Source organism: Zalophus californianus, chromosome 14 (genome assembly GCF_009762305.2).
Source record: "Zalophus californianus isolate mZalCal1 chromosome 14, mZalCal1.pri.v2, whole genome shotgun sequence".
Classification (NCBI taxonomy): Eukaryota; Metazoa; Chordata; class Mammalia; order Carnivora; family Otariidae; genus Zalophus; species Zalophus californianus.
The window spans coordinates 26,850,831-26,867,896 of record NC_045608.1 but is presented as its reverse complement, the minus strand read 5'-3'; the positions used below and the strand labels follow the sequence as shown (position 1 = coordinate 26,867,896).

The window sequence follows — 17,066 nt, the reverse complement described above, 5'->3', positions numbered from 1 at the left end:
GAAAACATTAGCAAAATATATGACAGGCAGAATTGGCCCAAAAAGGGGATAAACGTTCCTGGCAATAGTCTTAGATCAATCTAGTGTTGCTGTCAACTGGTTTTTCACTGATGTGAAACATCGTATCAAATACTTTTATATGCCTATATGGTCTTGCAAAAATTACGGGAAGGGATTACATTCATCTTAAAAAAAAATCTGCTTCAACTATGGGACAGAAACAAAGATGATTTAATGAAGGAAATAAAATTTTATCTGAAGGTGAATTCAGCATTGCTAGATCGAAAAGAGAAGGAACATTTCAAATAAGCCCCAAACTAAACATTTTCACATTTCTATTGAGGCAATAAATAGCAGTACCCTCAACTCAGTTACTGACTCAAGATAAAACCTTGTGGCCAAAGTAAATTCTGTAGGTTTTGCTCCCTATTTTGCAAGCCTGACCTGTGTTCAGTGGAAATTTAGATATTAACTGGGAAAATGTATTGGTTTTGCTTTATTTTCTTTAGCTGTTCAAACTATTTCTTCTATAAATAAGACTGTACTAAGTTTTCTCTTTTTCAGAATTACTTGTAATCAGGGGCACCTGGCTGGCTCAGTCAGTGGAGCATGTGACTCCTGATCTCAGACTTATAAATTTGAGCCCCATACTGGATGTAGAGATTACTTAAAGATAAAAAAAAATTTTTAAGATTTTGAAAGCGAGAGAGTGCACACGCACACACACAAAGTGGGCGTGGGGTGGGGGTGGGGCAAAAGGAGAGGGAGAAATAGACTCCCTGCTGAGCAGGGAGCCCACTGCAGGCTCTATACCAGGACCCAGAGATCATGACCTGAGCTAAAGGTAGACGCTTAATGGACTGAGCCACCCAACCCAGATGCCCCAAAATAAAAAAAATCATTAAAAAAAAAAGATTTACTTATAATCAGTTCTATTTAAGTATTTCCTATCTCTGAAACTCTACATTTTCATAATACGTTTGTTCCCAATGCCTATGACAGCATTAACATTCATCCCAGTCAGCAAGTTTATTTTTTTTAAAAGATTTTATTTATTTTTTGAGAGAGAGAGAATGAGAGAGAGAGCATGAGAGGGAAGAGGGTCAGAGGGAGAAGCAGACTCCCTGCCTAGCAGGGAGCCCGATGTGGGACTCGATCCCGGGACTCCAGGATCATGACCTGAGCCGAAGGCAGTCGCTCAACCAACTAAGCCACCCAGGCGCCCCAGTCAGCAAGTTTTTAAAAACTCCCTCTTCAAACACATGTGAATAATCTAATCACTTGAGGTAAACCAGTACTCTGTATAGAAAGTTCCAACTTAAGAGCATAAAAATAATTATTTTCCTCAGGGTTTAATTTTGAGCTTAACATTAAAGTAAATTATTTCATTGGGTTTTTTTTAATCCATTTTTTTAAAGATTTTATTTATTTATTTAACAGAGAGAGAGAGTGAGAAAATGAGCACAAGTAGGGGGAGCGGCAGAAGAAGAGGGAGAGGGAGAAGCAGACTCCCCGCTGAGCAGGGAGCCCGAAGCAGGGCTCGATCAATCCCAGGACCCCGGGATCATGACCCGAGCCGAAGGCAGCCACTTACTGACTGCCCTATTTTGTTAGTTTTTAATAGGAAGTTTCCCCATTTCTTTTCGATCTCAGTAATGACTACCCAGAGATTTCTCCAGTAAACTACACTAAAACAGATAGCTTTCCAGTAACAGGGAAATAATCTATGCATGAGTCCTCTTTATATATGTGTATGTACACGTATATGTGTGTATGTGTATATATATATATGTGTGCTAACTTCACGGAAGGTCTCTGAGGACAATGACAACATTAGAGGTGAAAGGGACTTTTATACAGAGTTTTACTTAATCCCTTAATTTTCAGATGAGAAAAACTAAAACCTGCAGAAGCAAAGTAACGAGCATAAGCCCACAAAACATGCCAATGATGGCAGGGATGGAGACTCAGTTCCCCTGACACCCCGGCCAGTGCTCTTTCACTTGGCTGAAAGATGCCTTTCGTGATTTGCCCCAAATTTCAGCACACCCTCACACAAGCACCTTCCAGAGACCAAACAACTCATCGGTGAAAAGGAACTAAATCTCAAACTACAGAAAAACAGTAAATTTAGTTCATCAAATTTGTACTCTGAAGCATCTGAAAGTAAGTTTGCTAGTATGATGCCTCATTACCCATAATGCTTTAGTGTGTATTTCCTACAAACAAAACAAGACCATTTTCCCACATAGTCAATTTGCAAATATCAGAATTGTTAACACTGATACATTCTTACAATCCAGGCCCCATTCTATTGTGCCAATTCAGATTCACCCATCATATCTAGTTGTCACATCTCTTTGGATTCCTTCAGTCTGGAACAATTCCTTAGGTTTTTGGTTTGTTTTTTTTACTTTCATGACCTTAACATCTTTGAAGATTATAGGCTAGTTTATTTTGTAGAATATCCCTATACCAGGTTTTTCTGGGTTGCCTCATGATTCGATTTGGATTATGCTTCAAATTTTAGCTGTCCCTGTTCTAAAGGAAAACATGGAGGGGCGCCTGGGTGGCTCGGTTGTTAAGTATCTGCCCTCGGCTCAGGTCATGATCCCAGGGTCCTGGGATCGAGCCCCGCATCGGGCTCCCTGCTCCACAGGAAGTCTGCTTCTCCCTCTCTCACTCCCCCTGCTTGTGTTCCCTCTCTCACTATCAAATAAATAAATAAAAAATCTTTAAAAAAATAAAAAATAAAGGAAAACATGGAGAGAGCAGAGCTATATATACCAAAACCAAATGAAAGACGTGAATTTTTTTTTAAATGGGCAAAAGTCAGGACCAGACACTTCATCAACGAAGATATACAATTGGTTAATATGCACAGAAAAAATCATCATTAATCGGGAGGAAAATACAAAGTGAAATTATAATGCAATACCGCTTATAAACTCAATAGATAGGATATAATCAAAAAGATTGACTAAATCAAGTTTTGGTAAGGCTGTGAAAAAATGGAACGCCTCACACACTGCTGATGAAAATGTAAAATGGTGTATCTGCTTTGGAAAATAGTTTGATGGTTTCTTCAAAAGTAAAAATATAAGTTTTCAAAAGTGTTAAGGTATTAGAGCCAAAGGAAGTCTGAGGAACGGCTCAGCCAAAAGGAGACCAAAGAGACAGGACAACTAAACGAAACAAGATTGCTGAACAGGGTCTCAAGAGTAAGAAGTAATAATGTGTCAGTGTTAATTTCCTGATAGTGATGGTTATATTATGGTTATGTAGGAGACATTCCCTGTTTGGTAAAAATACACACTGAAGTGTTCTGGTGAGATGAGGCACTGTATCAACAATTTACTCTCAAGTGGTGCAGGGAAAAACCTTTGTACTGTCCTTACAATATTTCTAAACATTTCAGATTGTTTAAAAAAAAAAAAGTTAGGGCGCCTGGGTGGCTCAGTTGGTTAAGCAACTGCCTTCGGCTCAGGTCATGATCCTGGAGTCCCTGGATCGAGTCCCGCATCGGGCTCCCTGCTCAGCGGGGAGTCTGCTTCTCCCTCTGATCCTCCCCCCTCTCATGTGCTCTCTCTCTCTCATTCTGTCTCAAATAAATAAATAAAATCTTAAAAAAAAAAGTTACATGTAAAAAAAAATTTAAGTGCGTAGCATTAAAAATGTTTACAGGAAAAAAATGCCTTCCCCTTTTCACTCTATACTTTTAACCTATTTTATAAAAGTTTTCTTCATAGCACTTATCAGTAAGTGAAACATTAGTCTACCTCCTCCACTGAAGAGCTAACTCCTCAAGGTCAGGGACTAAGTTTTGTTTACCACTCCATTCTCAGTACCTAGAATAAGGCCAGTACATAGGGTATTCAGATTTATTCAATGAATTAATTTGTACTCTTATTATCGTTTAAACCAAAATCATTTTACCATCCTCTGCCCCAAAAACACACACACATAGAGCTTGCTTGTCCTATGACCCAGCAACTCCCAAGTAACCAAGAGAAATAAAACCAAATGTCCACACAAAAACTTATAGATGAATGTATAACAGCATTATTCATAATAGACAAAACCCAAAAATTTCCACATGTCCATAATCTGGTATATCTATCCAAGTAATTACTATTTAATGACCAAAAAAAAAAACCCCAATAAACTACAGATCCTGGCAATGACACAGATGAATATCAAAACCACTGTAAGTGAAGAAAACACCAGATACAAAAAACTGTATCTTGCATGATTCCATTTTCATGAAAGTTCAAAGACAGGCAAAACAAAGCAGATCAGGAGTTGCCTGGGGGTGGGAGTGGGAGTGGGAACTGACTGCAAACGACAAGGAGAAACTTTTTGGAATGATGGAAATGTTCTAAAGCTAGATTGTGGTGATGGTTGCACAACTCAGTAAATTTACTAAAAATGACTGAACTGAACCTTAAAATTTTATGAATTTTATAGTATATTGATATAGCTATTTTAAAAGATAGAACGATAGGGCGCCTGGGTGGCTCAGTCGTTAAGCATCTTCCTTCGGCTCAGGTCATGATCCCAGGGTCCTGGGATCGAGCCCCGCATTGGGCTCCCTGCTCGGCGGGAAGCCTGCTTCTCCCTCTCCCACTCCCCCTGCTTGTGTTCCCTCTCTCGCTCTCTCTGTCAAATAAATAAATAAAATCTTTTTTAAAAATAAAAAAACAAAAGGTAGAACAAAAGTTAGACACAGCCTCCTTCTGCTTGCTGTTTGGTCAATTTTTTTTAAAAAATCAAGTGTCGTATAAAAGGATGAACAGGGCTACATCCTGGAAGGGGGTATCAGCATTTTAAAAGAGGCTGTTAAGCCAAATTAAGGTCCAAACTGCAAAACCTGAGACCCTAATAATTAGTAGAAGCTGCAATCCTCATATTCTGTCCATTTGTCTGACCCCTCAAGTTGGTCCTAAAGGGAATTCTCAAAATCTGCATCAGATTCATACCTGGCCATCTCTCCAACACCCAGGGTAAGAGATTCTGGGAATACCTATGCTTGGAAAAACAAATCCATTAATGCTAGTAATTGAAATAACGTTGCAAAATTGAGCTAAAGAGATTAAATCTGTGTAGAGGATACTGACTAGCTGAGAAAGAAACTATTAATTTTCTTAGGATAGCCTACCAATTTTTTAGTTGTCAACCACAGTTTTATTTCTTACAATAGAATATGATTCCTAAATAGGGAGGACAACTTTGATATGGCTTCAAATTCTCAAAAATTATTTTAGGGGCCATGTGAGAAAAAAGAAAACAAATATGATCTTAGTATAAAAACTGCTCAGAGATGCTTTATTTTCATTTAATAATAGAAAGAATAACCCACTTAAAAAAATAGGCTTGTGCATGGGGCGTCTGGCTGGCTCAGTCGGTTGAGCATCCAATTATTGGTTTCAGCTCAGGCCATGACTGATCTCAGGGTCATGAGATGCAGCCCAGCGTCGGGCTCCATGAGCTCAGCTTACAGTCCGCTTGAGATTCTTTCCCCCTCCCTTACCCTCCCCCTGCTCCTCCCCCATTCATGCGCTCACTCACTCTCAAATAAATAAATAAATAAATAAATATATATATATATATATTTTTTTTTTAAGAAAAAGATATTCTAAGAGACTGAGGTGAGAGAGGATCCAGGTCTTGCCAGGCCCATTTACTTCAAGGGAATAATCGGAGCATTAACCAGATACTGAGCACTCAGCACTTCACCTACATACCTCATTTAATCCTCACAATACTGAGGTGTACACCACTACTCCCTTTCTACAGATGAGGAAAATAAGACTCAGGTTGGATAACCTGCCATAGCCACATATATAAATGGTGAAAAACCATGCCCTTACCCGCTCCACTGTACAGGCTCCCAGAAGGAAATTAAACCTTGGAGTGAAGGCTGTGGCCGAAGATCAGAATGTTGACCTCAGACAATATGGTCAAGAAGTCACTGGGGGAGGGGCGCCCCAGGGGCTGAGTGGGTTAAGCCTCTGCCTTTGGCTCAAGTCATGATCTCAGGGTCCTGGTATTGAGCCCCCCAGCATTGGGCTCCCTGCTCAGTGGGGAGCCTGCTTCTCCCTCTCCCTCTGCCTCCACCCCCCAGCCACTGGGCAAATCAATAAAATCTTAAAAAAAAAAAAAAAAGTCACTCAGGGAGTGGTAGGTTCTTAAGTGTTTACTGTTAGGCTACCTAACTTACACATGCTACATATGTATCAAATACCAAATAAAGTTTAAAGATACCACCCAGTTTAGCTGCCACCCCCATAATACCAGAAACAGAAAAACAAAAGAACCCTAGAAGCAAAGCAAAGCTCTTCTGTCTCAACTACTTCTCCCTCTCCTCTCCTCTCTCCCCCACAGGCTCCAAAAAGCAGGGGAAAATTCCAGCCCGGAGAACAGCAGGGGAAGCAGCACCAAGAACTTGAACCTGGCAAGTCAGCAGTCAATAGGAAACATCTTTTGACTACCCTACCTCATTCCTCATACCTTAGAGGTCAGCCTTTTCAAATGACTCCACCAGCAAACTGGACCCGAGATGGACACTATCCCAAGCTGGATCAAATTCTCTCTCCCAGGAATTGGATTCAGAGTGCTCTCAGCCTCTGGCTGTCAATGTACTAAAGACACATACCTTGAGGAAGCTGGGATAAGCTCTCTTCTGCCAAATGCATGGGGATGTGGTGAAAGAGAAAAGAAAAAATCCCCAGCTGTGCAGAGATGCAGAGTGCAAGATTTTGTAAACATCAAGATAGAGGGAGGTAGGGGAGTTGGTCTATTTTCTAGTTCTTGGTTACAACTGTATCCTGAAGCTTTAACTGCACTTCCCATCCCCGCAGTACCATGAGAAAGATCCCTGAATCTTAATCATAAACTCACTTTCCACAATTATTTTCTACAAGATAGTATATGAGACACTCCAGCACCTTACACCACCTTTTAATTAGCTAGCTCCAAGTCATTCTTCAGATCCCAACTTAAATACCACTTCCTCAAGGACATCTTCCTGGACTACTCAAAACCATCCTACCTCCACCTCTTACACCCTCCAGCAGCACTGTGCACCTCATCAAACTCAGTAAAAGTTATTCCTTTCCTGTTGCAGTAAACACCAGAGTAAAACTACCCCTTCTCTTCACCCCTTTGATCCTATTGCCTAGCACATAGGTCAGCTACCCACTTAATACTATTAAGTGAATGGAAATCAAGAAACGGATGGAGGTAAGCAGAACACATGAGAAGAAATTAACACTACCCTCCGGATAAAAAGTAAGTTCGACCCTACTTCTCTCATCCTTTCCAGGTATCCAGTTTTTCCCTCTTTTACCTCTCTACAGGCCCAAGTCATCTATGACAATTATCATTTAATACTTTGGTGCCAATGCATTCAAGAATCCGGGCTATAGGAAGCATGTTTCCAGGTAGCTTGGTATAACAGAGTAAAGCCCAATAAATAAATAACTCACTCACAGGTTTGGGGTCAAGATAAATCTCAGTTCTGCTATGTATTTATTGGCTGTGAACCTTGGACAAATTACATGAGACTTGGTTTCCTTATCTATAAAGTGGGGGGAAAAAATTACCTCAAAGATGAGAATGAAAATGAACTCGGAACCCCAGTGACCTAAAACAAGGTAGGCATGCAACTCATGTCAGTTAATTGATCATGGCACACCCCTACACCCTACTTCCCAGCTCCTACTGGCCATGGATTCAGAACACAGAGACTGTCCGAAGACTGAGAATCCGAAAAGGACCTTGGAGAATATCTATCCTGCTGGCTTTCCAATGTGAGGAAGCCCCAAGTAGTGAAAGAGAAACAAAGGGGAAAAAACAGCATCTCAGGGTTAGGTGAGTGGGTAGACTGACTGGATACAGGGTGAAACGGATCTGGATGTTTGTTGGGAAATCAGTTTTTGTTTTGTTTTTTAAAGATTTTATTTATTTATTTGACAGAGAGAGACACAGCGAGAGAGGGAGCACGAGTAGGGGGAGTGGGAGAGGGAGAAGCAAGCTTCCCGCTGAGCAGAGAGCCCGATGCGGGGCTCGATCCCAGGACCCTGGGATCATGACCTGAGCCGAAGGCAGACGCTTAAAGACTGAGCCACCCAGGCGCCCCGGGGAATCAGTTTTTAATTACCAGGTACCTTAATGTGAACAAGGTAGAGAATAAATTATGTATGGTTTCTAAGAAAACTTGGATGCTTTTCATAAAAAAACTTTTCATAAATACTTGAGAAGTGAAAACCTACAAATTAAATTCATGGAAATGGCTTATCAGTTATAGCTAACCACCAGATTTCTACCATCAGCAGGGATGTTATTAATATCAAAATTAATTTCATTGAGTTACTTGTACTCAAAACTATTCAGAAACATTGAATTTTCAATTGCTCATGTAAAATGGTGTACTCAGATCTTTGAGCTCCCAAAATCATACAAGACACTTCTTTATTAAATGTTAACAATCAAAACTAAGAATCTGAATCCAGATCCACTTTTAAGTCTTGAGCTTCTACAGATGATACATACTACTGCTGGTCTTGCCTTTCAAACAGGTGGTACCAATACCCAACAGTTTCAGGAAGGGAGGGAGTGCTACAGCCGACAGTAGTAAGGGTAAGTTTATGGAGAAGATGAGCCTAGAGGAACACAGGACTTGAACAGGGCCCAATGTTTCTTGGGGGTGGACTGGAGGGGTGTACTACTATCATCTTGACAGGATGATTCTCCAGCACAGGGACTGTACCATGCACTGTAGGTCGTTTAGCATACCTGCCTCCACCATATACACATGGAAGGCCTATAATATTCCCCAATCAATGTAACAACCAAAAAACAAAACCCATATACATTTCAAAATGCCCCTGGAAAAGGGATAGAAGTTACACCCACTGAGGAACCCAAGATAAGCAGAAGGAAACGCACGTAAGCACAGCAGCTGGAAAGCATGAGAGACACAAAGAGGGGAACATAATTCACAAAATTTGACGAGGAACTGGCAGAGACAAGGCCATCTTTTAATAACTCTCACTTACAAAATCAAGTCTACTCCTCAGTAAACGATGTCCTTTAGGATTTGGCCCTGTCCATCCCAGCTGTCAACAGCTTTTGTCCTTAAGACATGCTACACTCTTGGGGCGCCTGGGTGGCTCAGTTGGTTGGGCGACTGCCTTCAGCTCAGGTCATGATCCTGGAGTCCCAGGATCGAGTCCCACATCAGGCTCCCTGCTCAGTGGGGAGTCTGCTTCTCCCTCTGACCCTCCCCTCTCTCATGCTCTCTCTCTCTCATTTCTCTCTCAAATAAATAAATAAATAAAATCTTAAAAAAAAAAAAAGACACACTACACCCCTGCCATCCCAAAAAACTTGTGGTTTTCCTGACCTGATGTGCTGCCTTTGCATGTACATTTTCCTATACCTAGAATGCACATCTCAAGGCGAATTCCTAGTCATACTACAACACCCAGGTCAAAAGTCTATGAAGCCATACAAAGACAGCCCCACATCACTCAGGCCGTCTTTTTCTCACAGCACTACATACATTCTTTCTGAATGGACTGGTATATTCTCTTTACTACTCCACCCACCACCTGGACTAAAGGATACTAAGAGGCAGGGACCGTGTAAATCCTGGCACATAAAAGGTGCTCAATAAATATTTTCTGAGTGAATGACCTTGCGTGGAGTTTTTTAAAAGGCTAAAATGTGGGGCGCCTGGGTGGCTCAGTTGTTAAGTGTCTGCCTTCGGCTTGGGTCATGATCCCGGGGTACTGGGATCGAGCCCCGCATCAGGTCCCCTGCTCTGCAGGAAGCCTGCTTCTCCCTCTCCCACTCCCCCTGCTTGTGTTCCTGCTCTAGCTCTCTATCAAATAAATAAAAATAAAAGGCTAAAAAGAGGGGTGCTGGGTGGCTCAGTCATTGGGCACCTGCCTTCGGCTGGGGTCACGATCCCAGAGTCCTGGGATCGAGCCCCACATCGGGCTCCCTGCTCAGCAGGAAGCCTGCTTCTCCCTCTCCCACTCCCCCTGCTTGTGTTTCCTCTCTTGCTGTGTCTCTCTCTGTCAAATAAATAAATAAAATCTTAAAAAAACACAAAACTTTAAAATAAAATAAAAGGCTAAAAAGAGGGCACCTGGGTGGCTCAGTTGGTTAGCATCTGCCTTTGGCCTGGGTCATGATCCTAGGATCTTGGGATGGAACCCTCCATCAGGCTCCCTGCTCAGCAAGAAGTCAGCTTCTCCCTCTCCCTCTTCCCCTCCCCCTGCGTGTGTGTGTGTGTGTGTGTGTGTGTGTGTGTGTGTGTGTGTGTGTGTGTGTGTGTGTGTGTGTGTGTGTGTGTGTGCGCGCGCGCGCGCGCGCGCTCACTCGCTCTCTCAAATAAATAAAATCTTTTAATAAATAAATAAATAAAAGAAAGTGGGGCGCCTGGGTGGCACAGTTGAGCACCTAACTCGGTTTCAGCTCAGGTCATGATCTTGGGGTCCTGAGATTGAGCCCCACGTCAGGCTACAGGCTCAGTGTGGAGTCTGCTTGGGATTCTCTCTCCCTGTCCCTCTGCCCCTCTCACTTGTGCTCACTCGCTCTCTAAATGCAAAATCTTTAAAAAAATAAAAAAAACACAAGGCTAAAATGTGATACAAGCAAAAGCAGATAATAGGTATTTCCTGTTACTGAAAACATACACTTTCTCAACTTTGACCTTTGGTTGAGCATCATTTAGGAACCAGACAGACTGGGATGCACTATCACTTACTATCTGTGTGTCCTTGGGCAAGTTAACTAATCTGTCTCAAGTTTCCTCACTTTTGTACAAAGTAACCATGTTTGCAGTGTGGTTGTTGAGGATTAACTGACACATATAAAACAAAGTGTTGACTAAATGGTAGTTCTACTTGTCTACCATAATCAAAAAGCCTTAATAAGACAGGATATTGTACCATTCGGAAGGTGATAACACTGAAATTTTGCTTGGAACCATCTTTTTTTAGGAGAGTTGAAAATCAAGTCCAACAGCTTGTCTTCAAGTTGCATTGTCTGTCCTCTATAGTATCCAACGTCAATCCCTGATGACCACAATCTTCTTGGCTCCTTTGATGATCTGCACTCCTGGTTGTCTGGTCTCTCTAGCCACACTTCCTCTGTCCTCTTCTGTAACTGGCCTTCTGTTGACACCTAAAATCAGGCATTCCTTTGGCTCAGTTCTCACATCCCCCCGCCCCCATCTAATCCACTCTCAAAGTATCTCTATTTCAATTACTATCTCTATGAAGATAACCCTATGACCTCGCAATCATATTCAGAAAGGGTTTCAAACTCAACTTACTCAAAATACTTACCTTAGTTAATAAATGATCAAGCATATACAGCTTCAGTTTCTCCTCTCATACATTTTTTTTTTCCTGATTCTAATATGTCTCACCAGTCCTCAGGCTCTCATTCCTTTGCCTACCTCTTAAAAATATTTGTCAAGGCGGAGCACCTGTGTGGCTCAGTTGGTTAAGCATCTGCCTTCAGCTCAGGTCATGATCCCAGAGTTCCAGGATCAGGTCCCACACTGGGCTCCCTGCTCAATGGGGAGTCTGCTCCTCCCCCTGATCGTACTCTCTAATAAACAAATGAAATCTTAAAAAAAAAAAAAATCTGTCAATGGGACGCCTGGGTGGCTCAGTGGGTCGAGCAGCTGCCTTCGGCCCGGGTCATGATCCCAGGGTCCTGGGATTGAGTCCCACACCGGGCTCCTTGCTCAGCGGGGAGCCTGCTTCTCCCTCTCTCTCCTTCTGCTTGTGCTCTCTCTGTCAAATAAATAAAATCTTTAAAAAAAAAAATCTGTCAAGGGGGCACCTGGGTGGCACAGTCGGTTAAGCATCCAACTCTTGGTTTCAGCTCAGGTCATGATCTCAGGAGTCGAGAGACTGAAACCTGAGTCACACTCGCAGTCAGCAAGGAGTCTGCTTAAGACTCTACCTCTGCCCCTCCCCTTTGCGCACGCTCGCACTCACTCTCTTCCCCTCCCTTTAAGATAAATAAATAAATCTTTTTTAAAAATTTGGTTTACCTCTGTGGTCTTCCTGTTCTACCTCAGTAGTTCTTAACCTTTCTGGGACAACGGATCCCTTTGAAAATCTACTGAATGTATGGAGTGTTTACTAAAAAGATGAATATACACATCTGCTTGCAATTTCACATCGTCAGTCACCTCAGATAAGAATCTGTGCTCTTCCATGCAAGACTACCACTTTCATAAATTTTCATCTCCAGATTCTACTTCCCTCTTCTAAATTTCAAGATGCCTTCTGGAAATAGCCTAAATGGCCTACAGTCATCACAACTTAGTAAGTCTCAACTCACTATTTCTCCCTAATAAACCTGCTTTGTCTGCCTATTTCCTCCCTGATAACAGCAAAGCCATCCTCCCAGGCTCCCAAAATAGAAGCCGTGGAATTAACAAATATACCCATATCCAAACTCAAAAATCCTTGTCTCAGAAATCCCTCTTAAATCCAAATCCCACCTCATTAAGACTCTTACCCTTCTAGATCTCATCATCCTTTGCTTCCTCCCATACTTGCCATAATTCAGTCTTTCTACCATTCTTCTGATAAAGAGCCCATATGGATTTTTTTTTTTTTTAAGATTTGATCTTTAAGTAATCTCTACACCCAATGGTGGGCTCACACTTACAACCCTGAGATGAAGAGTCACAAGCTCCATTGACTGAGCCATCCAGGCACTCCATGAATTTTTTTTCTTTTTTTTTTTTTAAGATTTTATTTACTTATTTGAAAGAGAGAGACATAGCGAGAAAGGGAACACAAGCAGGGGGAGTGGGAGAGGGAGAAGCAGGTTTCCCGCAGAGCAGGGAGCCCGACACAGGGCTCGATCCCAGGACCCTGGGACCATGACCTGAGCCGAAGGCAGATGCTTAACAACTGAGCCACCCAGGCACCCCTCTTTTTCTTTTTTTTTTTAAGTAGGCTCCATGCTGGGCATGAACTCACGACACTGAGATCAAGACCTGAACTGAAATCAAGAGTTGGACACTTGAACCAACTGAGCCACTTAGGCACCCCCATGGATTCTATCTTAATAAGGTCTCTCAAGCCCTCCATCTATTACCTTCCAATACCACTATATCACTTCACCTCTAGACAGTTACAATAGCTTAATTGCAACATCACAGTTTTTTCTATATCACTTCCACCAGTGTTGATCTACCCCCCAAAATCTCAGAATTGACCATATGACTGCCTGTTTTCAAAATCATTGATGCTTCTTCATTGCAAAATATAGAATCAAACTCAGTTTTGCCTTTAGAGTCCTCTACCATTTGCTACCTACTTCTCCAGGATTAGATTTCACAGCTCAAACTGTCACTTGAGCCTATTATCCATCAAAATCATAACCACTCTTAAAATACCCAACTCAAACTCCACTCTTCATCTTTAATACCTTCCATACAATGATCAGGAAAGGGCTCTGCACAAAAAAGGCAAAATTCCTAACTGCCTGAAAATCTTCAAATCTGTCTGGAAGCGTTACATTTTTTAAAATATCACTATTTAAATAACATTTCATTCAAGAAGCCCTCCATAAACCCAGCATTTTTTTTTTAACATTTTATTTATTTGACAGAGAGAGACACAGCGAGAGAGGGAACACAAGCAGGGGGAGTAGGAGAGGGAGAAGCAGGCTTCCCGCTGAGTAGGGAGCCCAATGCGGGGCTCGATCTCAGGACCCTGGGTTCGTGACCTGAGCCGAAGGCAGACGCTTAACGACTGAGCCACCCAGGCGCCCCAAACCCAGCATTCTTAATCAACATTTATTAAATGCTAATAATGTGCAACATAGATTACATTCTTACTAAGATGAGAATTAAAAGCTATAACCTGGACCGAGGATTCTACTTCCAATTATACTTGTTTTTGGATTTCAGGAAAGGAAAATTACTGTAAAAGTACTCAGCATCTCCCCCGATAGAGACTTGGAAGGTCAAATATGTCTACAGCAATGACAGAAATAGCTACCCTATCTAAATTATCTTCAGACTAGTAAGAATCTCATCAGGAGGAAAAAGAAAAAAACCCTTTTCAATTAAAGTATCCTAAACCTAAAGATTTTTTTTCAGTCCATATTTTAGATGTGAAATTTTTTAAGAAAGCTGAAGGACGTTATGGACAATTCTGAACCTCTCCTTACACATGTTTACTAGTATACTTACCAGCCGGTGCAATAGCAATCAGATGTATGACAGAGAAGTGATAATGTGGGCAGTACTTTCTAGGGCCTTTTTTCTTTTAGACATAATTTAATTCCTCTTTTGGCTCCTAAACCTCTGAGTTCACATTAATTTTCACAGTTGTATATGTGAAGCATTTTGCTCCTCAAGAGAATGAAAACAGTCAAGATTCAATTAGTCTTTTAAAAATTTAACTAGTCTAAGATACTCGTTAAAACATGCCCTTTATGGCATTTCTATAATCACTATCATTCAAATTTGAATACATTTCTAAAACAGACTTGCTTACAACAGTAAAATATGCCAAACTCTAAAGCTATTAATAACACTATTTAAAGACAGCAGGGTATAAAGGAAAGAGCTGCAGCGCTTTTGAGCCAGGATCTCAGTCTACAATCTTGTCTCTCTAGTTGTATGACCTGAAGAATTTGCTTCACCTCGAAATACTTTCTCTCCTGAAAGAGGGATATCACCACCTTTCCTCCTTCGAGGTGGCTGTTCAAATAAAATGAGATAGGGCGCCTGGGTGGCTCAGTCGGTTAAGCATCTGCCTTCGGCTTGGGTCATGATCCCAGGGTCCTAGGATCAAGCCCCGTATCAGGCTCCCTGCTCGGTGGAAAGCCTGCTTCTCCCTCTCCCACTCCCCCTGCTTGTGTTCCTGCTCTCTCTCTCTCTGTCAAATAAATAAAATCTTTTTAAAAAAATTTAAAAAATAAAAATAAATAAATAAAATGAGATAATATACCTAGTACCTGCCACCAAATGTTCAATAAATATTAGTTTGCCTCCTTCACTCAACACAAGACACACTCACAAGAAGAAATAGATGGAAGGGAGTCTACACTTCCTTAAGTCTTCATCAACACAAAAACCAGCTAATTCTAATAAAAAGAACCGGGAACCTTTCTGGGGGATATGGATCAAGATAAGGGAGGGTGCATGTAATTCTGCAAGAACTCCATTAAGGCTGCATATATACTGACCACTAAAACATTAACAGGAAAAGTCCACAATTGTGCTAAAACGTCTGAATACATTTACGCTGTTAAGAGCGCTCTCTCGGGGTAAAGAAAAAAAGTGAAATTAGGCCCAACTCCAAACGACTCTTTAATAAATCAAGAGAGCAGTGCGGGCTTATCCTTCCTGAAACGCAAACAGTATGGGTATTAAAATCCATTTTAAAAACTTCAAGATTAAAATATTTCACAACTAACAGTGATGCTACTGACGCTTTTTATAGAAAGCCTGCGCAGGAGAACACCGTTAGCACTACTGAAGATATTTAATGAAAACCGTTCTCAAAATACAGGCGAGGGGAAGAAGGTAATTATTTCGGCGTTCTGCACACATGCCGAGGCGAAGCGCTTTTAAGACCGCGGCCAACACCACCACCGACAAGCTTCTGAAGGAATTCCCAGCTCTACAATTGGATGTCAAAAAGAAGGCCACGATGCTAGCAAACCGGGGGGGCTGAGGGGACGCGGGACCCCTTCCGTTCCCTTCCCGGGGTCCTGGCTCTAAAATCCGCGCTGCGCCTGAATCTGGGGGTCCCCGGGTACTGGCCTCCGCCCCCTATGCCCCTCCCCGCGGCAAGCTAAGGCCGGCCCGCGAAACGCCGCGAGCAACACCCAAACCTCGACCAGCCCCCGGGCCCCGCCCGAGGCCTCTGGCGCACCGACGACGGTGAAACCAAGGGTTGGGGTCGCGGCGGCCCGGGAGGCCGGGGCGCGGACGAGGCCGCGCCTGCGTCCTCTGCGTCCCCGGGCGATGGGGTGGGCGGGCGTGGCCGGGCCTGCGGGCGGGCGCGGACACTCACCACACCATGCCGTAGGCGCCCTCGCCGATGTACGAGAGGTTGGTGTAGCGTGGCCCCACGTCGAACACCTGCCCGCGGACCATCTCCGGGCCCGCGCCCGCCGCCGCCGCCGCCGCCATGTTGGCTGCCGGGCCGCCGCCGCCGCTCCGCCGCGAAGGGCTCGACACTCCGCGGCCGCCGCTCGGCCCACGCCGCACCTCCCAGAGGGACCGCGCCGCTGCGAGTGCAGCTGCGGACGCCGACCGGGAAGGAGCAAAGAGGGCACGGCTTAGGACAGCTGGAGAGGTTACGGCCACTCGGACAGACTGCCGGCCTGCCTGACTGACTGACGGGCGGGCCGGCGGGCGGAGGGAGGGGCGCGCGCCGAGGAGGGCGCCGGGGCGGAGCCAAGGAGCGTGCACGCGGATTGGCTCCCCGCCGTCTGGGGGCGGGGCTGCGCGGGCCGGCGGAAGCGGGGAGGTCGGGGCGGAGCACTGCGGCGGCGGTAGAGTCACCGCCTTGCTTGGTCACGTGCGTTCGCGGGGGAGTTGGCGCGGTAGGCGGCTGTCGAGAGGCAGAAGGACACCAAGGCTTCGGGACGGGAACCGTAACACTGAGCCTAAGAAACTGTCGGGGCAGGGAAAACCCCGGAGCGCGGTACTGACTGAGCCAGGGAACGACCTGGGTCCGCGCGTGAGGTTACGCCGACGCTCCACACACCGGCCGCAGGCGTGCGGCAGGCCTCCGCGACTCCGTGCCCCACACACAAACTTAGAGGCCGAAGGCAAGACCGAGACCGCGAAAGATATTTGCATACTGAGAAAGTGTGAAACACAAAGTTTGAGACTAAAGCGAGAGACTCAGGAACCAGTGTTTGTTGAGCATCTACATTGTTCCAGGGCATCCACATTCTAGAGTGAGGTTATAGACAGATAAGAAAGAAAAGAAGGAAGTGAGGTTAAAAAAAAAAAATACGCAAGTTGTGATAAGTACTGTGAAGAAATATAAAGC

At 43.6% G+C, this 17,066-nt stretch overlaps 1 protein-coding gene across 1 annotated transcript in view; it reads right to left on the bottom strand.

Moving 5' to 3' along the window:
• MAPK1 (mitogen-activated protein kinase 1) overlaps positions 1 to 16,407 on the bottom strand; it is a 112,485-nt gene extending 96,078 nt beyond the window's left edge. Inside the window, exon 1 of the mRNA XM_027575328.2 lies at positions 16,077 to 16,407. Coding sequence (XP_027431129.1) covers positions 16,077 to 16,195 — 119 coding nt within the window. The 5' untranslated portion in view covers positions 16,196 to 16,407. The remainder of the gene's footprint in view (positions 1 to 16,076) is intronic.
• Positions 16,408 to 17,066: the final 659 nt, after the last annotated feature.